We start from the raw sequence: 24,369 nt of genomic DNA on the forward strand, positions 1-24,369 counted from the left end.
ACATGCCTCCATCATCTGCACCCTCCACACTATCCTCCTCACAACATGCCACCATTATCTGCACCCTCCACACTATCTTCCTCACAACATGCCTCCATCATCTGCACCCTCCACACTATCCTCCCCACACACCTCCATCATCTGCACCCTCCAACTATCCCTCCAAAGAACATGCCTCCATCATCTGCACCCTCCACACTATCCTCCCCAGAACATGCCTCCATCATCTGCACCCTCCACACTATCCTCCCCACAACATGCCTCCATCATCTGCACTCGCCACACTATCCTCCCCACAACATGCCTCCATCATCTGCACCCGCCACACTATCCTACCCACAACATGCCTCCATCATCTGCACCCTCCACACTATCCTCCCCACACACCTCCATCATCTGCACCCTCCAACTATCCTCCCAAGAACATGCCTCCATCATCTGCACCCTCCACACTATCCTCCCCAGAACATGCCTCCATCATCTGCACCCTCCACACTATCCTCCCCACAACATGCCTCCATCATCTGCACCCTCCACACTATCCTCCCCACACACCTCCATCATCTGCACCCTCCAACTATCCTCCCAAGAACATGCCTCCATCATCTGCACCCTCCACACTATCCTCCCCAGAACATGCCTCCATCATCTGCACCCTCCACACTATCCTCCCCACAACATGCCTCCATCATCTGCACTCACCACACTATCCTCCCCACAACATACCTCCATCATCTGCACCCGCCACACTATCCTACCCACAACATGCCTCCATCATCTGCACCCTCCACACTATCCTCCCCACACACCTCCATCATCTGCACCCTCCAACTATCCTCCCAAGAACATGCCTCCATCATCTGCACCCTCCACACTATCCTCCCCAGAACATGCCTCCATCATCTGCACCCTCCACACTATCCTCCCCAGAACATGCCTCCATCATCTGCACCCTCCATACTATCCTCCCCACAACATGCCTCCATCATCTGCACCCTCCACACTATCCTCCTCACAACATGCCACCATTATCTGCACCCTCCACACTATCTTCCTCACAACATGCCTCCATCATCTGCACCCTCCACACTATCCTCCCCACACACCTCCATCATCTGCACCCTCCAACTATCCTCCAAAGAACATGCCTCCATCATCTGCACCCTCCACACTATCCTCCCCAGAACATGCCTCCATCATCTGCACCCTCCACACTATCCTCCCCACAACATGCCTCCATCATCTGCACTCGCCACACTATCCTCCCCACAACATGCCTCCATCATCTGCACCCGCCACACTATCCTACCCACAACATGCCTCCATCATCTGCACCCTCCACACTATCCTCCCCACACACCTCCATCATCTGCACCCTCCAACTATCCTCCCAAGAACATGCCTCCATCATCTGCACCCTCCACACTATCCTCCCCAGAACATGCCTCCATCATCTGCACCCTCCACACTATCCTCCCCACAACATGCCTCCATCATCTGCACTCGCCACACTATCCTCCCCACAACACGCCTCCATCATCTGCACCCTCCACACTATCCTTCTCACAACATGCCTCCATCATACTGCACCCTCCAGAATACCCTCCCCACAATATGCCTCCATCATCTGCACCTTCCACACTATCCTCCTCCCTACAACATGCCTCCATCATCTGCACCCTGCACACTATCCACACTATCCTCCTCCCCACACGCCTCCATCATGCTGCACCCTCCACACTACCCTCCCTGCATGCCTCCATCATCTGCACCCTCCACACTATCCTGCTCACAACATGTCTCAATCATCTACACCTGCCACACTAACCTCCTCACATGCCTCCATTACCTGCACCCTCCACACTATCCTCCCCACACACCTCCATCTGCACCCGCTACACTATCCTCCCCACAACATGCCTCCATCATGCTGCACCTTCAACACTACCCTCCCCACAACATGCCTCCATCATCTACACCTTCCACACTATCCTCCTCCCTACAACATGCCTCCATCATCTGCACCCTATCCACACTATCCTCCTCCCCACACACCTCCATCATGCTGCACCCTCCACACTACCCTCCCTGCACGCCTCCATCATTCTGCACCCTTCACACTACCCTCCCCGCGTGCCATGTTGTACATGACGTGTTTTGTCACTGTATAATGTCTGCTGTGTGATTTTATGCTTGTGTTCTATATGAGGGATCCGCCTGCACTGTCTATGTGTGACGTGTGTATGTTTTATGATGTGTGATAGTCATGGGATGTGTCTGGATGATGCACCTGTGAGGCGAGATGTCAGAAGGTCTTCCTTGGTCTCCACTATGATTTGGGGCAGTTTCGATACAGGAACACACACATCAGTTGAATATCCCTGAAACAAAAAAGGAGAACCTAGAAATGTCCGTCCATCAGGGCGCTACGGGTGCGAAGACCCCGGCAGTAATATGAAGGTGCACATACGGTATTATGCACGAGCATGAAATAACTCACCCTGCACCCCGGACGCAGAGCCAGCGCCGCGTACCATGCATTGTGCCTAGCGGTCCACAGCTTGGTACTCTCCTTCTGGTCTCTTGCCCAATTAAAGTCAGATCCTCCATTCTGTCGTGTTATTTGCTCTGCAATGGAGCACAGCACCGTATAAGGGGCGAGGGGGAGCGCGGCACCGTATAAGAGGCGAGGGGGAGCGCGGCACCGTATAAGAGGCGAGGGGGAGCGCGGCACCGTATAAGGGGAGAGGGGGAGCGCGGCACCGTATAAGGGGAGAGCGCGGCACCGTATAAGGGGCGAGGAGAGCGCGGCACCGTATAAGGGGCGAGGGGGAGCGCGGCGCCGTATAAGGGGCAAGGGGGAGCGCGGCACCGAATAAGGGGCAAGGGGGAGCGCGGCACCGAATAAGGGGCAAGGGGGAGCGTGGCACCGAATAAGGGGCAAGGGGGAGCGTGGCACCGAATAAGGGGCAAGGGGGAGCGTGGCACTGTATAAGGGGCGAGGGGGAGCGCAGTACCGAATAAGGGGCGAGGGGGAGCGCAGTACCGTATAAGGGGCGAGGGGGAGCGCAGCTCCGAATAAGGGGCGAGGGGGAGCGCAGCTCCGAATAAGGGGCGAGGGGGAGCGCAGCACCGAATAAGGGGCGAGGGGGAGCGCAGCACCGAATAAGGGGCGAGGGGGAGCGCAGTACCGTATAAGGGGCGAGGGGGAGCGCAGTACAGAATAAGGGGCGAGGGGGAGCGCAGTACAGAATAAGGGGCGAGGGGGAGCGCAGTACCGTATAAGGGGCGAGGGGGAGCGCAGCACCGTATAAGGGGCGAGGGGGAGCGCAGCACCGTATAAGAAGCGAGGGGGAGCGCAGCACCGTATAAGAAGCGAGGGGGAGCGCAGTACCGTATAAGGGGCGAGGGGGAGCGCAGCACCGAATAAGGGGCAAGGGGAGCGCAGTACCGTATCAGGGGCGAGGGGGAGCGCAGTACTGAATAAGGGGCGAGGGGGAGCGCAGTACCATATAAGGGGCGAGGGGGAGCGCAGTACCATATAAGGGGCGAGGGGGAGCGCGGCACCGTATAAGGGGCGAGGGGGAGCGCGGCACCGTATAAGGGGCGAGGGGGAGTGCAGCACCGTATAAGGGGCAAGGGGAGCGCACCACCGTATAAGGGGCAAGGGGAGCGCAGCACAGTATAAGGGGCAAGGGGAGCGCAGCACAGTATAAGGGGCAAGGGGAGCGCAGCACAGTATAAGGGGCAAGGGGAGTGCAGCACAGTATAAGGGGCAAGGGGAAGTATAGCACTGTATAAGGAGCGAGGATCGCAGAGCCGTGTCTGCAGTGTAGTTCAGGTTGGGCACAGAACCATGTATGTAGTGCGGGTAAGGGGGAGCGTGTGGTTACATTAGAGGTGCGATTCAAACCTGTCTGTTGCACTTGCTCCTTGACTCCAGACTCGGTACCGTGGAACTCCAGAAACAGAGTGGGAAGTGCAGGAAAACTCAGGTCATTAAATCTATTGCAGGCATCAATCATGACGTCATCTAAGAACTCTGCGGACAGACATAGGAGACGAAGGGTCACAGACGTAGGAGGCAGGGGAGCCACAGACGTAGGTGGCGGGGGGGGAGGTCACAGACGTGGGAGGCGGGGAAGCCACAGACGTGGGAGGCGGGGGAGCCACAGACGTGGGAGGCGGGGGAGCCACAGACGTAGGTGGCGGGGGAGCCACAGACGTAGATGCGGGGGGGTTCACAGACGTAGATGGCGGCGGGGTTCACAGACGTAGGTGGCGGGGGGGTCACAGACGTAGGTGGCGGGGGGGTCACAGACGTAGGTGGCGGGGGGGGGTCACAGACGTAGGTGGCGGGGGGGGTCACAGACGTAGGTGGCGGGGGGGGTCACAGATGTAGATGCGGGGGGGGTTCACAGACGTAGGTGGCGGCGGGGTTCACAGACGTAGGTGGCGGCGGGGTTCACAGACGTAGGTGGCGGCGGGGTTCACAGACGTAGGTGGCGGCGGGGTTCACAGACGTAGGTGGCGGCGGGGTTCACAGACGTAGGTGGCGGCGGGGTTCACAGACGTAGGTGGCGGGGGGGGTCACAGACGTAGGTGGCGGGGGGGTTCACAGACGTAGGTGGCTGGGGGGTTCACAGACGTAGGTGGCGGGGGGGGGTTCACAGACACAGACGTAGGAGGCGGGGGAGCCACAGACGTAGGTGGCGGGGGGGAGGTCACAGACGTGGGAGGCGGGGGAGCCACAGACGTGGGAGGCGGGGGAGCCAGACGTGGGAGGCGGGGGAGCCACAGACGTGGGAGGCGGGGGAGCCACCGACGTGGGAGGCGGGGGAGCCACAGACGTGGGAGGCGGGGGAGCTCACAGACGTAGGTGGCGGGGGAGCTCACAGACGTAGGTGGCGGGGGGGGGGGGTTCACAGACGTAGGTGGCGGGGGGGGGTTCACAGACGTAGGTGGCGGGGGGGGGTTCACAGACGTAGGTGGCGGGGGGGGGTTCACAGACACAGATGTAGGAGGCGGGGGAGCCACAGACGTGGGAGGCGGCGGAGCCACAGACGTGGGAGGCGGGGGAGCCACAGACGTGGGAGGCGGGGGAGCTACAGACGTGGGAGGCGGGGGAGCCACAGACGTGGGAGGCGGGGGAGCCACAGACGTGGGAGGCGGGGGAGCCACAGACGTGGGAGGCGGGGGAGCTCACAGACGTAGGTGGCGGGGGGGATTCACAGACGTAGGTGGCGGGGGGGATTCACAGACGTAGGTGGCGGGGGGGGGTCACAGACGTAGGTGGCGGGGGGGGTTCACAGACGTAGGTGGTGGGGTGGTTCACAGACGTAGGTGGCGGGGGGGTTCACAGACGTAGGTGGCGGGGGGGTTCACAGACGTAGGTGGCGGGGGGGTTCACAGACGTAGGTGGCGGGGGGCTTCACAGACGTAGGTGGCGGGGGGGTTCACAGACGTAGGTGGCGGGGGGGTTCACAGACGTAGGTGGCGGGGGGGTTCACAGACACAGACGTAGGAGGCGGGGGAGCCACAGACGTGGGAGGCGGGGGAGCCACAGACGTGGGAGGCGGGGGAGCCACAGACGTGGGAGGCGGGGGAGCCACAGACGTGGGAGGCGGGGGAGCCACAGACGTGGGAGGCGGGGGGGGGGGGTTCACAGACGTAGGTGGCGGGGGGGGGTTCACAGACGTAGGAGGCGGGGGAGCCACAGACGTAGGAGGCGGGGGAGCCACAGACGTAGGAGGCGGGGGAGCCACAGACGTAGGAGGCGGGGGAGCCACAGACGTAGGAGGCGGGGGAGCCACAGACGTAGGAGGCGGGGGAGCCACAGACGTAGGAGGCGGGGGAGCCACAGACGTAGGAGGCGGGGGAGCCACAGACGTAGGAGGCGGGGGAGCCACAGACGTGGGAGGCGGGGGAGCCACAGACGTGGGAGGCGGGGGAGCCACAGACGTGGGAGGCGGGGGAGCCACAGACGTGGGATGCGGGGGGGGGTTCACAGACGTAGGTGGCGGGGGGGGTTCACAGACGTAGGTGGCGGAGGGAGGGTTCACAGACGTAGGTGGCGGAGGGAGGGTTCACAGACACAGACGTAGGAGGCGGGGGAGCCACAGACGTAGGAGGCGGGGGAGCCACAGACGTAGGAGGCGGGGGAGCCACAGACGTAGGAGGCGGGGGAGCCACAGACGTAGGAGGCGGGGGAGCCACAGACGTAGGAGGCGGGGGAGCCACAGACGTGGGAGGCGGTTCACAGACGTAGGTGGCGGGGGGGTTCACAGACATAGGTGGCGGGGGGGGGGGTTCACAGACACAGACGTAGGAGGCGGGGGAGCCACAGACGTAGGAGGCGGGGGAGCCACAGACGTAGGAGGCGGGGGAGCCACAGACGTAGGAGGCGGGGGAGCCACAGACGTAGGAGGCGGGGGAGCCACAGACGTAGGAGGCGGGGGAGCCACAGACGTAGGAGGCGGGGGAGCCACAGACGTGGGAGGCGGGGGAGCCACAGACGTAGGAGGCGGGGGAGCCACAGACGTAGGAGGCGGGGGAGCCACAGACGTGGGAGGCGGGGGAGCCACAGACGTGGGAGGCGGGGGAGCCACAGACGTGGGAGGCGGGGGAGCCACAGACGTGGGAGGCGGGGGAGCCACAGACGTGGGAGGCGGGGGAGCCACAGACGTGGGAGGCGGGGGAGCCACAGACGTAGGTGGCGGGGGGGTTCACAGACGTAGGTGGCGGGGGGGTTCACAGACGTAGGTGGCGGGAGGGAGGTCACAGACGTAGGTGGCGGGAGGGAGGTCACAGACGTAGGTGGCGGGGGGGGGGTCACCAACGTAGGAGGCGGGGGGGGTCACAGACGTAGGAGGCGGGGGGGGGGGTCACAGACGTAGGAGGCGATACCATGGTCTCTGACCGAACCTCAGGGGAAGTCATGAGCTGTGGCTTTTGGAGTCTCCACCTAGGGACCACTCACCAATCCTGGCGATGGGGATTCCATTCTGTAGGATCTGGACCGTGCTGTCCACCGCAGCCTGCACGCTGGGGAAGGCGCACACCGCGCACGCAGTGGCCTCTGGCACGCCGTACAAGCGCAGCGTGGCTTCAGTTATAATTCCCAACGTTCCCTCTGAGCCCACGAATAGGCTGGTCAGGTTGTATCCAGCCGCCGTCTTCCTGCAGCAATGTGGAAAGCGTTAGGTACACGGTGCTGTGCTAAATGACTTACCGGGGTCTCTAATAGTTTCTGCAATAACACGGAAACATCAGATTACGAGTCTGACACCAGTTTGGGATGTTCTGCGGATTTATCACTCATTTTACCGATGGTGGTGAAAATCAGCAACATAAATCCTTTTCAGAACAGAAGCCGCTCATTTCCAGCTGTGGTTTAGTGTGTGACGTTAATACTCTGATGGTCGCTCTCTGCAGAGCTTAATGTAATGGCCGCTCTCTGCTCTCCTGATCTCACTGCAGAGCTGTGTGTGATGGCCGCTCTCTGCTCTCCTGATCTCACTGCAGAGCTGTGTGTGATGGCCGCTCTCTGCTCTCCTGATCTCACTGGTCACTGCAGAGCTGTGTGTGATGGCCGCTCTCTGCTCTCCTGATCTCACTGCAGAGCTGTGTGTGATGGCCGCTCTCTGCTCTCCTGATCTCACTGGTCACTGCAGAGCTGTGTGTGATGGCCGCTCTCTGCTCTCCTGATCTCACTGCAGAGCTGTGTGTGATGGCCGCTCTCTTCTCTCCTGATCTCATTCGAGAGCTGTGTGTGATGGCCGCTCTCTTCTCTCCTGATCTCACTGGTCACTGCAGAGCTGTGTGTGATGGCCGCTCTCTGCTCTCCTGATCTCACTGGTCACTGCAGAGCTGTGTGTGATGGCCGCTCTCTGCTCTCCTGATCTCACTGGTCACTGCAGAGCTGTGTGTGATGGCCGCTCTCTGCTCTCCTGATCTAACTGCAGAGCTGTGTGTGATGGCCGCTCTCTTCTCTCCTGATCTCATTCGAGAGCTGTGTGTGATGGCCGCTCTCTTCTCTCCTGATCTCACTGGAGAGCTGTGTGTGATGGCCGCTCTCTGCTCTCCTGATTTCACTGGAGAGCTGTGTGTGATGGCCGCACTCTGCTCTCCTGATCTCACTGGAGAGCTGTGTGTGATGGCCGCTCTCTTCTCTCCTGATCTCACTGGAGAGCTGTGTGTGATGGCCGCTCTCTTCTCTCCTGATCTCACTGGAGAGCTGTGTGTGATGGCCGCTCTCTGCCCTTCTGACCTCACAGCAGAGCTGTGTGTGATGGCCGCTCTCTTCTCTCCTGATCTCACTGGAGAGCTGTGTATGATGGCCGCTCTCTGCCCTTCTGACCTCACAGCAGAGCTGTGTATGATGGCCCTTTTCTGCTTGCCTGATCTCACTGCAGAGCTGTGTGTTATGGCCGCTCTCTGCTCCTGATCTCACTGCAGAGCTGTGCGTGATGGCCGCTCCCTGCTCTCCTGATCTCACTGCAGAGCTGTGCGTGATGGCCGCTCCCTGCTCTCCTGATCTCACTGCAGAGCTGTGTGTGATGGCCGCTCCCTGCTCTCCTGATCTCACTGCAGAGCTGTGTGTGATGGCCGCTCCCTGCTCTCCTGATCTCACTGCAGAGCTGTGTGTGATGGCCGCTCTCCTGATCTCACTGCAGAGCTGTGCGTGATGGCCGCTCCCTGCTCTCCTGATCTCACTGCAGAGCTGTGTGTGATGGCCGCTCCCTGCTCTCCTGATCTCACTGGTCACTGCAGAGCTGTGTGTGATGGCCGCTCCCTGCTCTCCTGATCTCACTGCAGAGCTGTGTGTGATAGCCGCTCCCTGCTCTCTTGATCTCACTGCAGAGCTGTGTGTGATGGCCGCTCCCTGCTCTCCTGATCTCACTGCAGAGCAGTGTGTGATGGCCGCTCCCTGCTCTCTTGATCTCACTGCAGAGCTGTGTGTGATAGCCGCTCCCTGCTCTCTTGATCTCACTGCAGAGCTGTGTGTGATGGCCGCTCTCCTGATCTCACTGCAGAGCTGTGTGTGATGGCCGCTCTCCTGATCTCACTGCAGAGCTGTGTGTGATGGCCGCTCTCCTGATCTCACTGCAGAGCTGTGTGTGATGGCCGCTCTCCTGATCTCACTGCAGAGCTGTGTGTGATGGCCGCTCTCCTGATCTCACTGCAGAGCTGTGTGTGATGGCCGCTCTCCTGATCTCACTGCAGAGCTGTGTGTGATGGCCGCTCCCTGCTCTCCTGATCTCACTGCAGAGCTGTGTGTGACACCTGACACATTTGCAGCCCATAGGAATGCTTGTGCTACAAGTTCTAATCTACAGTACAGGACAATTACTTCTCTCAGCTGATAGATGAACAGACCAGGGGAGGTAATCTCCTGGATCTGGCCCTGTCACATAGACCAGGGGAGGTAATCTGCTGGATCTGGCCCTGTCACATAGACCAGGGGAGGCAATCTGCTAAATCTGGTCCTGTCACATAGACCAGGGGAGGTAATCTGCTAAATCTGGTCCTGTCACATAGACCAGGGGATGTAATCTGCTAAATCTGGTCCTGTCACATAGACCAGGGGAGGTAATCTGCTAAATCTGGTCCTGTCACATAGACCAGGGGAGGTAATCTGCTAAATCTGGTCCTGTCACATAGACCAGGGGATGTAATCTGCTAAATCTGGTCCTGTCACATAGACCAGGGGAGGTAATCTGCTGGATCTGGCCCTTTCACATAGACCAGGGGAGGTAATCTGCTAAATCTGGTCCTGTCACATAGACCAGGGGAGGTAATCTGCTAAATCTGGTCCTGTCACATAGACCAGGGGAGGTAATCTGCTAAATCTGGTCCTGTCACATAGACCAGGGGAGGTAATCTGCTGGATCTGGCCCTTTCACATAGACCAGGGGAGGTAATCTGCTGGATCTGGCCCTTTCACATAGACCAGGGGAGGTAATCTGCTGGATCTGGCCCTGTCACATAGACCAGGGGAGGTAATCTGCTGGATCTGGCCCTTTCACATAGACCAGGGGAGGTAATCTGCTGGATCTGGCCCTTTCACATAGACCAGGGGAGGTAATTTGCTGGATCTGGCCCTTTCACATAGACCAGGGGAGGTAATCTGCTAAATCTGGTCCTGTCACATAGACCAGGGGATGTAATCTGCTAAATCTGGTCCTGTCACATAGACCAGGGGAGGTAATCTGCTAAATCTGGTCCTGTCACATAGACCAGGGGAGGTAATCTGCTAAATCTGGTCCTGTCACATAGACCAGGGGATGTAATCTGCTAAATCTGGTCCTGTCACATAGACCAGGGGAGGTAATCTGCTAAATCTGGTCCTGTCACATAGACCAGGGGAGGTAATCTGCTAAATCTGGTCCTGTCACATAGACCAGGGGAGGTAATCTGCTAAATCTGGTCCTGTCACATAGACCAGGGGATGTAATCTGCTAAATCTGGTCCTGTCACATAGACCAGGGGAGGTAATCTGCTAAATCTGGTCCTGTCACATAGACCAGGGGAGGTAATCTGCTGGATCTGGCCCTTTCACATAGACCAGGGGAGGTAATCTGCTGGATCTGGCCCTTTCACATAGACCAGGGGAGGTAATTTGCTGGATCTGGCCCTTTCACATAGACCAGGGGAGGTAATCTGCTAAATCTGGTCCTGTCACATAGACCAGGGGAGGTAATTTGCTGGATCTGGCCCTTTCACATAGACCAGGGGAGGTAATCTGCTAAATCTGGTCCTGTCACATAGACCAGGGGAGGTAATCTGCTGGATCTGGCCCTTTCACATAGACCAGGGGAGGTAATTTGCTGGATCTGGCCCTTTCACATAGACCAGGGGAGGTAATCTGCTAAATCTGGTCCTGTCACATAGACCAGGGGAGGTAATCTGCTGGATCTGGCCCTTTCACATAGACCAGGGGAGGTAATCTGCTGGATCTGGCCCTTTCACATAGACCAGGTGAGGTAATCTGCTGGATCTGGCCCTTTCACATAGACCAGGGGAGGTAATCTGCTGGATATGGCCCTTTCACATAGACCAGGGGAGGTAATTTGCTGGATCTGGCCCTGCCACATAGACCAGGGGAGGTAATCTGCTGGATCTGGCCCTGTCACATAGACCAGGGGAGGTAATCTGCTGGATCTGGCCCTGTCACATAGACCAGGGGAGGTAATCTGCTGGATCTGGTTCTGTCACATAGACCAGGGGAGGTAATCTGCTGGATCTGGCCCTTTCACATAGACCAGGGGAGGTAATCTGCTGGATCTGGCCCTTTCACATAGACCAGATACAGCCTCAGATCTACAGGTCAGGGAGCATTTGGGAAGGAGTGACCATAACATGGTAAGTTTCAATGTCATTTTCAATCAGACATTCAAAACGGGAAATGCCAAAACCTGGAGCTTTAGGAAAGCTGATTTAGAAACATTAAGGGAAGAGCTTAATTGTGTAGACTGGGACAACGTCATAGTAACTGGGGATACCGATCATAAATGAGACATTTTTAACCCCTTAACGACCAAGCCATTTTGTAGGTTAAAGACCAGACCTGAATTTTGAAATCAGACCACTGTCACTATGTGCTTCTAACTCTGGAACGCTTCCACGGATCCTGGTGATTCAGAGACTTTTTTCGCGACATATTGTACTTCATGTTAGTGGTAAAATTTCATTGATATAACTTGCTTTTATTTAGGAAAAAAACGGAAATATGGCGGAAATTTTTAAAATTTTGCAATTTTCAAACTTAATTTTTATGCCTTTAAATCACAGAGATATGACACAAAAAAATAGTGAATAAGTAACATTTCCCACACGTTTACTTTACATCAGCACAATTTTGGAACCAACATTTTTTTTCATTAGGAAGTTATAAGGGTTAAAATTTGACCAGCGATTTCTCATTTTTACAAGAAAATTTACAAAACCATTTTTTAGGGACCACCTCACATTGGAAGTCACTTTGAGGGGTCAATATGGCAGAGAACACCCAAAAGTGACATCATTCTAAAAACTGCACCCCTCAAGGTGTTAAAAGCCACATTCAAGAAGTTTATTAACCCTTCAGGGGCTTCACAAGAATTGAAGCAATGTGGAAGGAAAAAATGAACATTTAACTTTTTTTCCTCAAAATTTATTTTTGTTCACAATTTTTTTGATTTTGTCAAGGGTATCAGGAGAAAATGAGCCACAATATTTGTTGTGCAATTTCTCCTGAGTACACCAATACCCCATGTGTGGAGGAAGACCAATCTTTAGGCGCACGGCAGTGCTCAGAAGGGAAGGAGCACCATTTGAGGTTGTGAATGTGAAATTGGCAGGAATCGAGAGCTGACGCCATGTTACGTTTGCAGAGCCCCTGATGTGCCTAAACAGTGGAAACCCCCACAAGTGACCCCATTTTGGAAACTAGACCCCCCCCAAGGAACTTATCTAAATGTGTGGTGAGCACTTTGAACCCCCAAGGGCTTCACAGAAGGTTATAATGTAGAGCCGTAAAATTAAAAAATCATATTTTCCACAAAAATGATCTTTTCACCCCCAATTTTTATTTTCCCAAGGGTAACAGAAGAAATTGGACCCCAAACGTTGTTGTCCAATTTGGCCTGAGTACGCTGGTGGGAGAAAACTGCAGAGCTCAGAAGGGAAGTAGTGATGTTTGGAGTGTAGAGTTTGATGGAATAGTCTGCGGGGGTCATGTCGCGTTTGGAGAGCCCCTGATGTGCCTAAACAGTGGAAACCCCCCACAAGTGACACCATTTTGGAAACCAGACCCCCCCAAGGAACTTATCTAGCCCTCTTATGGAACTAATCTACTGTTTCCTGGTATGTGAATTTTACAAGTGACCCTGGATCTCACCGCAGCTCAGCCCAGCTGGGAACAGAGCCCAGTGACCGGATGTAACAGTGGTGACTTCAGTGAGACCCCCGCTAGCACAGTGAGCGCTCATGGTGCTAGCAGGGATCTCACCGCAGCTCAGACCGGCTGGCAACGGAACCCAGTGACCGGAGGTAGCCTCTATGACCTCACCCATGGTTACTGACGCTGCGTTCCCAGCAACTCATTCACCAGTGGTTCTCAGGGTGGACGGTCGATTCTTGGCACCGTCCAGGTTGAAAACTTACGGTATGTTTTTAGGTTTGGCAGCTGTCGCACGCTAAAAGACGCTTTTTATTGCAAAAATTAGTTTTTGCATCACCACATGTTGAGAGCTATAATTTTTCCATATTTTGACCCACCGAGTCATGTGAGGTCTTGTTTTTTGCGTGACGAGTTGATGTTTGTATTGGTGCCGTTTTCGGGAACATAGGAGCAATGAGAAAATGCAAACGGAGCTCAGGAAAGAGACTCAGACAAGAGATGGGGTTAAACCACAACGTGTTTCGACGGAGGATCCGTCTTCATCAGGTGGAAGTTTATTAATGACATAGGGGATGGGGTATTTAAATGGGAGGCAGCCAATCACAACAGTCAAAACAGTCACAGGTTATGATAGTCACATGTTACGACAAGATGACATCATATATTATAAAAAAAAAATGCTATTCATTTTGTGCTTAATAATAATGTATTTTCTTTTGAACATTCCTTCTTTCGCCAGGTCAAGGGCTGCGCGATGGGGACGAGATTCGCCCCCAGTTATGCAAATCTCTTCATGGAGGCATTTGAATCTCTCTTCATCGCGCAGTCCAACCTGGCAACGGGCAAAATATCCTTTTATCGACGCTTTATAGATGATCTGTTCATCATCTGGACTGGCACAGAGGAGGAAGCTCTGGAATTCATCCGCAATCTAAATTTGAATGCCTGGGGCGTCCGCTTTACAGCTAAAACTTCCACTACGTCCATCCAATTCCTGGAACTGTTGGTACATGTTGATAAATTGGGACGGTTTTTCACTACCACACATTTTAAAGAAGTAGATGTGAACAGCTACCTTAGTTTCAGCAATGGTCATCTACCCAAGTGGATTCAGAACATTCCATACGGGCAATATTGGCGTATACGAAAAAAATTGCACAGAGGATACTGACTTCATTGAGGAGGCAAAAGTTCTGAAACAGCGGTTTCAGCAGAAAGGGTACCCTAAAAAATTGGTCCAAGATGCATTCCAGAGAGCCAAAACTTTCTCACAGAAAGACTGTATAAGATTATGAGTAATAAACCCGCTTGTTCTTCTGGTACGGATCTAGGTAGATGGAGTTTCGTTACCACTTTCAACCAATCCTATGGGTTGATTAAGAAGCTCCTTACCAAGTACTGGTTCATCCTGAAAGGGGACCTAGTTCTGACCAAGCATATTCCCCCCGACCTAGAACGGTATTCTGCAGAAACCGCACGTTACGGAACCTTGTTGCACCAAGCACCACCACCTTGAGTTAATGCTCCCTATCCTCTCTCCCAATTTCTCTGAACCCTGGTTGCTATGCATGTAGAGCCCCCAAATGTCTTTGCTCCACCTCCATTTTAAATGGGGTACATGAATTTAAATCCAACACTACAGGTACCTCATATAAAATTAATTTTCATGTTAACTGTCAATCCATTTTTGTGGTATACTTGATTGAATGTGGTTGCGGCCTACAGTACGTAGGTGGAACCATACAAACGATGCATGCTAGATTGAACAAGCATCGACAGAATATCCAAAATGGCTTTCTCCTGCACAGCCTTTCTAAACATTTTTTAACTGTGCATCAAAAAAATCCAAAAACTTTGAAACTAACGATTATTGACCACATACCTGATACCGTGGCTGATCGCTTCAACAGTTTAATCAATAGAGAAAGCTTTTGGATATTCAAGCTTGGCACACTTGCCCCTGAAGGTCTGAATTTAACTATTGATAAAGTGACCAGATAACTTTATTTGCCTTTTTATCATCAGTGCATTTTACTTAGATGCTATTGTACATGTTTTTATTATTAATATGGGTTCTCGCTTTTTTATTGGTGTTTTTACTGGTCTACTAACCTGTTAATAATTTTATTCATTTTTATCTATATTATTTTATTGCTCCTTTTTGCACATTTTATACATTTAAAACTTGTTTACCTCATGCGGTTTTATCTCACGTTTTATATAGGTTGTTTTTATGTCTTTTTTTTATAATATATGATGTCATCTTGTCGTAACATGTGACTATCATAACATGTGACTGTTTTGACTGTTGTGATTGGCTGCTTCCCATTTAAATACCCCATCCCCTATGTCATTAATAAACTTCCACCTGATGAAGACGGATCCTCCGTCGAAACGCGTTGTGGTTTAAACCCGTCTCTTGTCTGAGTCTCTTTCCTGCGCTCCTAAGACCGTTTCCATTTTCTCATTGCTCCTATCCTCCATTGGAGGTTTTTGGCTGGAGCTGCAGTGGAGACCTGACATGCTTGTCTGCCCCTGGGTGGCTTCCTAAGCGCTCCTCTATGACCGCTTATCACTGACTCTTATTTTTGGGAACATGACATTTTTTGATCACTTTCTATTCCGATTTTTGGGAGACATAGTGAGCAAAACAAGCGTTTCATGAATTTCTTTTTTTTGGGGGGGGGGGGTGCGTTTACACCGTTCCGCATGCGGTAAAGTTGATAAAAAGGTTTTATTCTTCGGGTCAGTACGGTTACAGCGATACCTCATTTATATCTTTTTTTTATGTTTTGGCGCTTTTATACAATAAAAACTTTTATAGAAAAAATACCGTAATTATTTTTGCATCGCTTTATTCTGAGAGCTATAACATTTTTATTTTTCCGCTGACGACGCTGTGTGGCGGCTCATTTTTTTGCGGGACAAGATAACGTTTTCAGAGGTATCATGTTTATTTATATCTGTCTTTTTGATCGCGTGTTATTCCACTTTTTGTTCGGCGGTATGATAATAAAGCATTGGTTTTTGCCTTGTTTTTTCTTTTCATGGTTTTCACAAAAGGGGTTAACTAATATGGACAGTTTAATAGGACGGGTCGTTATGGACGCAGCAATATCACATGTTTACTTTTATTGTTTTTTTTCATTCAAATATTTATTCATTCAGCCAGTATGGTGATATACTCCCCGCCACTCCCCCGTTTGGTAAATCGGGTACATGCCCATGTTCTCCAGCACATAGAACAAACCTGAAACTTCGCTCCTTTCCCGCTGTGTTCAGTACATGACCATCAGGCAGAACAACTTCTAAATTGATGACGTTGTCACGCATTGTACCGTAACGCACTGCATTGGTGCCTGATGCACTGGTAGCCGCCATGCCGCAGAGAGAAGCATCAGCTCCTGGATCTAGGGAATCCCAAGACACAATTGTCTGTAACATGAAAGGTGATGCATCTAGCTACACAGTCACAAAAACCAAGGAAAGCAGCGACCTCACCTACAGGGAACCACAGACCACAGTCTCGGAGATACGAATTCAGGGTCTTCCGGGTGACACCAGGCCCCACCGTCACAAAGAAATCATCAGCACTGAGGTTAAGGATCCTGTCCATTCGTGAGAGATTGAAGCAAACCCCTCCCTGAAACAGAGCAAAACCTGGTCTAATGTAGCAGAGGACGCAGCGTCCTGCCCGTATGATGTGGAGGAGTATGTAGCGTCCTGCCCGTATGACATGGCGGTGTATGTAGCGTCCTGCCCGTATGATGTAGAGGTATATGTAGCGTCCTGCCCGTATGATGTAGAGGTGTATGTAGCGTCCTGCCCGTATGATGTAGAGGTGTATGTAGCGTCCTGCCCGTATGATGTAGAGGTGTATGTAGCGTCCTGCCCGTATGTGGAGGAGTATGTAGCGTCCTGCCCGTATGTGGAGGTGTATGTAGCGTCCTGCCCGTATGATGTGGCGGTGTATGCAGCGTCCTGCCGGTATGATGTGGAGGAGTATGTAGCATCCTGCCCGTATGATGTGGAGGTGTATGCAGCGTCCTGCCCGTATGATGTGGAGGTGTATGCAGCGTCCTGCCCGTATGATGTAGAGGTATATGTAGCGTCCTGCCCGTATGATGTGGAGGTGTATGTAGCGTCCTGCCCATATGATGTGGAGGTGTATGCAGCGTCCTGCCCGTATGATGTGGCTGTGTATGCAGCGTCCTGCCCATATGATGTGGAGGTGTATGCTGCGTCCTGCCCGTATGATGTGGAGGTGTATGTAGCGTCCTGCCCGTATGATGTGGAGGTGTATGTAGCGTCCTGCCGGTATGATGTGGAGGAGTATGTAGCGTCCTGCCCGTATGATGTGGCTGTGTATGCAGCGTCCTGCCCGTATGATGTGGAGGTGTATGTAGCGTCCTGCCCGTATGACGTGGAGGAGTATGTAGCGTCCTGCCTGTATGACATGGCGGTGTATGTAGCGTCCTGCCCGTATGATGTGGAGGTGCATGTAGCGTCCTGCCCGTATGATGTGGAGGAGTATGTAGCGTCCTGCCCGTATGAAGTGGAGGAGTATGTAGCATCCTGCCGGTATGAAGTGGAGGAGTATGTAGCATCCTGCCCGTATGATGTGGAGGAGTATGTAGCGTCCTGCCCGTATGAAGTGGAGGAGTACGTAGCGTCCTGCCGGTATGATGTGGATGTGTATGTAGCGTCCTGCCCGTATGATGTGGAGGAGTATGTAGCGTCCTGCCCGTATGATGTGGAGGTGTATGTAGTGTCCTGCCGGTATGATGTGGAGGTGTATGTAGCATCCTGCCCGTATGATGTGGAGGAGTATGTAGCGTCCTGCCCGTATGATGTGGAGGTGTATGCAGCGTCCTGCCGGTATGATGTGGAGGTGTATGTAGCGTCCTGTCTGTATGATGTAGAGGTATATGTAGCGTCCTGCCGGTATGATGTGGAGGTATATGCAGCGTCCTGCCGGTATGATGTGGAGGTGTATGTAGCGTCCTGCCCGTATGATGTGGAGGAGTATGTAGCGTCCTGCCCGTATGATGTGGAGGTGTATGTAGCGTCCTGCCCGTATGATGTGGAGGTATATGCAGCGTCCTGCCCGTATGATGTGGAGGTGTATGTAGCGTCCTGCCTGTATGATGTGGAGGAGTATGCAGCGTCCTGCCTGTATGATGTGGAGGTATATGTAGCGTCCTGCATGTATGATGTGGAGGAGTATGCAGCGTCCTGCCTGTATGATGTGGAGGTGTATGTAGCGTCCTGCCTGTATGATGTGGAGGTGTATGTAGCGTCCTGCCCGTATGATGTGGAGGTGTATGTAGCGTGTATGATGTGGAGGAGTATGCAGTGTACTGCCCGTATGATGTGGAGGTATATGCAGCGTCCTGCCGGTATGATGTGGAGGTGTATGCAGCATCCGGCCTGTATGATGTGGAGGTATATGCAGCGTCCTGCCCGTATGATGTGGAGGTGTATGCAGCGTCCTGCCCGTATGATGTGGAGGTGTATGCAGCGTCCTGCCTGTATGATGTGGAGGTATATGCAGCGTCCTGCCGGTATGATGTGTATGCAGCGTCCTGCCTGTATGATGTGGAGGTGTATGTAGCGTCCTGCCTGTATGATGTGGAGGTGTATGTAGCGTCCTGCCTGTATGATGTGTATGCAGCGTCCTGCCTGTATGATGTGGAGGAGTATGTAGCGTCCTGCCTGTATGATGTGGAGGTGTATGTAGCGTCCTGCCTGTATGATGTGGAGGTGTATGTAGCGTCCTGCCTGTATGATGTGGAGGTGTATGTAGCGTCCTGCCTGTATGATGTGTATGCAGCGTCCTGCCTGTATGATGTGGAGGAGTATGTAGCGTCCTGTCTGTATGATGTGGAGGTGTATGTATCGTCCTGCCTGTATGATGTGGAGGTATATGCAGCGTCCTGCCCGTATGATGTGGAGGTGTATGCAGCGTCCTGCCCGTATGATGTGGAGGTGTATGCAGCGTCCTGCCTGTATGATGTGTATGCAGCGTCCTGCCTGTATGATGTGGAGGAGTATGTAGCGTCCTGTCTGTATGATGTGGAGGTGTATGTATCGTCCTGCCTGTATGATGTGGAGGTATATGCAGCGTCCTGCCCGTATGATGTGGAGGTGTATGCAGCGTCCTGCCCGTATGATGTGGAGGTGTATGCAGCGTCCTGCCTGTATGATGTGGAGGTATATGCAGCGTCCTGCCGGTATGATGTGGAGGTGTATGTAGCGTCCTGCCCGTATGATGTAGAGGTGTATGTAGCGTCCTGCCCGTATGTGGAGGAGTATGTAGCGTCCTGCCCGTATGTGGAGGTGTATGTAGCGTCCTGCCCGTATGATGTGGCGGTGTATGCAGCGTCCTGCCGGTATGATGTGGAGGAGTATGTAGCATCCTGCCCGTATGATGTGGAGGTGTATGCAGCGTCCTGCCCGTATGATGTGGAGGTGTATGCAGCGTCCTGCCCGTATGATGTAGAGGTATATGTAGCGTCCTGCCCGTATGATGTGGAGGTGTATGTAGCGTCCTGCCCATATGATGTGGAGGTGTATGCAGCGTCCTGCCCGTATGATGTGGCTGTGTATGCAGCGTCCTGCCCATATGATGTGGAGGTGTATGCTGCGTCCTGCCCGTATGATGTGGAGGTGTATGTAGCGTCCTGCCCGTATGATGTGGAGGTGTATGTAGCGTCCTGCCGGTATGATGTGGAGGAGTATGTAGCGTCCTGCCCGTATGATGTGGCTGTGTATGCAGCGTCCTGCCCGTATGATGTGGAGGTGTATGTAGCGTCCTGCCCGTATGACGTGGAGGAGTATGTAGCGTCCTGCCCGTATGACATGGCGGTGTATGTAGCGTCCTGCCCGTATGATGTGGAGGTGCATGTAGCGTCCTGCCCGTATGATGTGGAGGAGTATGTAGCGTCCTGCCCGTATGAAGTGGAGGAGTATGTAGCATCCTGCCGGTATGAAGTGGAGGAGTATGTAGCATCCTGCCCGTATGATGTGGAGGAGTATGTAGCGTCCTGCCCGTATGAAGTGGAGGAGTACGTAGCGTCCTGCCGGTATGATGTGGAGGTGTATGTAGCGTCCTGCCCGTATGATGTGGAGGAGTATGTAGCGTCCTGCCCGTATGATGTGGAGGTGTATGTAGTGTCCTGCCGGTATGATGTGGAGGTGTATGTAGCATCCTGCCCGTATGATGTGGAGGAGTATGTAGCGTCCTGCCCGTATGATGTGGAGGTGTATGCAGCGTCCTGCCGGTATGATGTGGAGGTGTATGTAGCGTCCTGCCGGTATGATGTGGAGGTGTATGTAGCGTCCTGCCCGTATGATGTGGAGGAGTATGTAGCGTCCTGCCCGTATGATGTGGAGGTGTATGTAGCGTCCTGCCCGTATGATGTGGAGGTATATGCAGCGTCCTGCCCGTATGATGTGGAGGTGTATGTAGCGTCCTGCCTGTATGATGTGGAGGAGTATGCAGCGTCCTGCCTGTATGATGTGGAGGTATATGTAGCGTCCTGCCTGTATGATGTGGAGGAGTATGCAGCGTCCTGCCTGTATGATGTGGAGGTGTATGTAGCGTCCTGCCTGTATGATGTGGAGGTGTATGTAGCGTCCTGCCCGTATGATGTGGAGGTGTATGTAGCGTGTATGATGTGGAGGAGTATGCAGTGTACTGCCCGTATGATGTGGAGGTATATGCAGCGTCCTGCCGGTATGATGTGGAGGTGTATGCAGCATCCGGCCTGTATGATGTGGAGGTATATGCAGCGTCCTGCCCGTATGATGTGGAGGTGTATGCAGCGTCCTGCCCGTATGATGTGGAGGTGTATGCAGCGTCCTGCCTGTATGATGTGGTGGTATATGCAGCGTCCTGCCGGTATGATGTGGAGGTGTATGTAGCGTCCTGCCTGTATGATGTGGAGGTGTATGTAGCGTCCTGCCTGTATGATGTGTATGCAGCGTCCTGCCTGTATGATGTGGAGGAGTATGTAGCGTCCTGCCTGTATGATGTGGAGGTGTATGTAGCGTCCTGCCTGTATGATGTGGAGGTGTATGTAGCGTCCTGCCTGTATGATGTGGAGGTGTATGTAGCGTCCTGCCTGTATGATGTGTATGCAGCGTCCTGCCTGTATGATGTGGAGGAGTATGTAGCGTCCTGTCTGTATGATGTGGAGGTGTATGTATCGTCCTGCCTGTATGATGTGGAGGTATATGCAGCGTCCTGCCCGTATGATGTGGAGGTGTATGCAGCGTCCTGCCCGTATGATGTGGAGGTGTATGCAGCGTCCTGCCTGTATGATGTGGAGGTATATGCAGCGTCCTGCCGGTATGATGTGGAGGTGTATGTAGCGTCCTGCCTGTATGATGTGGAGGTGTATGTAGCGTCCTGCCTGTATGATGTGTATGCAGCGTCCTGCCTGTATGATGTGGAGGAGTATGTAGCGTCCTGTCTGTATGATGTGGAGGTGTATGTATCGTCCTGCCTGTATGATGTGGAGGTGTATGTAGCGTCCTGCCTGTATGATGTGGAGGTGTATGCAGCGTCCTGCCTGTATGATGTGGAGGTGTATGCAGCGTCCTGCCTGTATGATGTGTATGCAGCGTCCTGCCTGTATGATGTGTATGCAGCGTCCTGCCTGTATGATGTGTATGCAGCGTCCTGCCTGTATGATGTGGAGGTGTATGTAGCGTTCTGTCTGTATGATGTGGAGGTGTATGTATCGTCCTGCCTGTATGATGTGAAGGTGTATGTAGCGTCCTGCCTGTATGATGTGGAGGTGTATGCAGCGTCCTGCCTGTATGATGTGGAGGAGTATGCAGTGTCCTGCCTGTATGATGTGGAGGTGTATGCAGCGTCCTGCCTGTATGATGTGGAGGTGTATGTAGCGTCCTGTCTGTATGATGTGGAGGTGTATGCAGCGTCCTGCCTGTATGATGTGGAGGTGTATGCAGCGTCCTGCCGGTATGATGTGGAGGTGTATGCAGCGTCCTGCCGGTATGATGTGGAGGTGTATGTAGCGTCCTGTCTGTATGATGTGGAGGTATATGCAGCGTCCTGCCTGTATGATGTGGAGGTGTATGTAGCGTCCTGCCGGTATGATGTGGAGGTGTATGCAGCGTCCTGCCGGTATGATGTGGAGGTGTATGCAGCGTCCTGCCGGTATGATGTGGAGGTGTATGTAGCGTCCTGTCGGTATGATGTGGAGGTATATGTAGCGTCCTGCCTGTATGATGTGGAGGTGTATGTAGCGTCCTGCCGGTATGATGTGGAGGTGTATGCAGCGTCCTGCCGGTATGATGTGGAGGTGTATGCAGCGTCCTGCCTGTATGATGTGGAGGTGTATGTAGCGTCCTGTCGGTATGATGTGGAGGTATATGTAGCGTCCTGCCTGTATGATGTGGAGGAGTATGCAGCGTCCTGCCTGTATGATGTGGCGGTGTACGTAGCGTCCTGCCTGTATGATGTGGAGGTGTATGTATCGTCCTGTCGGTATGATGTGGAGGTATATGTAGCGTCCTGCCTGTATGATGTGGAGGAGTATGCAGCGTCCTGCCTGTATGATGTGGCGGTGTACGTAGCGTCCTGCCTGTATGATGTGGAGGTGTATGTAGCGTCCTGCCTGTATGATGTGGAGGTGTATGTAGCGTCCTGTCGGTATGATGTGGAGGTATATGTAGCGTCCTGCCTGTATGATGTGGAGGAGTATGCAGCGTCCTGCCTGTATGATGTGGAGGTGTATGTAGCGTCCTGCCTGTATGATGTGGAGGTGTATGTAGCGTCCTGTCGGTATGATGTGGAGGTATATGTAGCGTCCTGCCTGTATGATGTGGAGGAGTATGCAGCGTCCTGCCTGTATGATGTGGCGGTGTACGTAGCGTCCTGCCTGTATGATGTGGAGGTGTATGTAGCGTCCTGCCTGTATGATGTGGAGGTGTATGTAGCGTCCTGTCGGTATGATGTGGAGGTATATGTAGCGTCCTGCCTGTATGATGTGGAGGAGTATGCAGCGTCCTGCCTGTATGATGTGGAGGTATATGTAGCGTCCTGTCTGTATGATGTGGAGGTATATGCAGCGTCCTGCCTGTATGATGTGGAGGTATATGTAGCGTCCTGCCTGTATGATGTGGAGGAGTATGCAGCGTCCTGCCTGTATGATGTGGCGGTGTACGTAGCGTCCTGCCTGTATGATGTGGAGGTATATGTAGCGTCCTGTCGGTATGATGTGGAGGTATATGTAGCGTCCTGCCTGTATGATGTGGAGGAGTATGCAGCGTCCTGCCTGTATGATGTGGAGGTGTATGCAGCGTCCTGCCTGTATGATGTGGAGGTGTATGTAGCGTCCTGCCTGTATGATGTGGAGGTGTATGTAGCGTCCTGCCCGTATGATGTGGAGGTATATGCAGCGTCCTGCCGGTATGATGTGGAGGTATATGCAGCGTCCTGCCGGTATGATGTGGAGGTATATGCAGCGTCCTGCCGGTATGATGTGGAGGTATATGCAGCGTCCTGCCTGTATGATGTGGAGGTGTATGCAGCGTCCTGCCGGTATGATGTGGAGGTATATGCAGCGTCCTGCCTGTATGATGTGGAGGTGTATGCAGCGTCCTGCCGGTATGATGTGGAGGTATATGCAGCGTCCTGCCTGTATGATGTGGAGGTGTATGTAGCCTCCTGCCGGTATGATGTGGAGGTGTATGTAGCGTCCTGTCGGTATGATGTGGCTGTGTACGCAGCGTCCTGCCGGTATGATGTGGAGGTGTATGCAGTGTCCTGCCGGTATGATGTGGCGGTGTATGCAGCGTCCTGCCGGTATGATGTGGAGGTGTATGCAGCGTCCTGCCGGTATGATGTGGAGGTGTATGCAGCGTCCTGTCGGTAATGCAGCAGAGGACGCAGCGTCCTGCCTGTATGATGTGGAGGTGTATGTAGGGTCCTGCCCGTATGATGTGGCGGTGTATGTAGCGTCCCGCCGGTATGATGTGGCGGTGTATGCAGCGTCCTGCCGGTATGATGTGGAGGTGTATGCAGCGTCCTGCCGGTATGATGTGGAGGTGTATGCAGCGTCCTGCCGGTATGATGTGGAGGTGTATGTAGGGTCCTGCCGGTATGATGTGGCTGTGTATGCAGCGTCCTGCCGGTAATGCAGCGTCCTGTTGGTATGATGTGGAGGTGTATGTAGCGTTCTGCCGGTATGATGAGGAGGTGTATGTAGCGTCCTGCAGGTAATATAGCGGTGTACGCAGGGTCCTGCAGGTATGATGTGGCGGTGTACGCAACGTCCTTTCAGTATGATGTGGAGGTGTGTGTAGCATCCTGCAGGTATGATGTGGCGGTGTACGTAGCGTCCTGCCCATATGATGCGGCGGTGTATGCAGCGTCCTGCAGGTAATGTAGCGGTGTACGCAGCATCCTGCCGGTATGATTTGGAGGTGTATGTAGGGTCCTGCCGGTATGATTT

General features: G+C 53.5%; 1 protein-coding gene across 2 annotated transcripts in view; it reads right to left on the minus strand.

Annotated features, from left to right (window-relative positions):
• The window catches only part of LDHD (lactate dehydrogenase D), a 74,052-nt gene that overhangs the window by 19,248 nt on the left and 30,435 nt on the right, over positions 1-24,369 (minus strand). For both annotated transcript variants that reach the window (XM_073564254.1, XM_073564255.1), the window contains exons 4-9: positions 16,385-16,526; positions 16,134-16,293; positions 6,980-7,179; positions 3,914-4,042; positions 2,501-2,628; positions 2,291-2,381 (exon numbers count right to left, since the gene is read on the minus strand). In XM_073564254.1, the coding sequence (XP_073420355.1) occupies positions 2,291-2,381; positions 2,501-2,628; positions 3,914-4,042; positions 6,980-7,179; positions 16,134-16,293; positions 16,385-16,526 (850 nt within the window). The remainder of the gene's footprint in view (positions 1-2,290; positions 2,382-2,500; positions 2,629-3,913; positions 4,043-6,979; positions 7,180-16,133; positions 16,294-16,384; positions 16,527-24,369) is intronic.

Source organism: Dendrobates tinctorius, unplaced genomic scaffold, assembly GCF_039654945.1.
Source record: "Dendrobates tinctorius isolate UK_male_01 unplaced genomic scaffold, ASM3965494v1 ptg000440l, whole genome shotgun sequence".
Taxonomy (NCBI): Eukaryota; Metazoa; Chordata; class Amphibia; order Anura; family Dendrobatidae; genus Dendrobates; species Dendrobates tinctorius.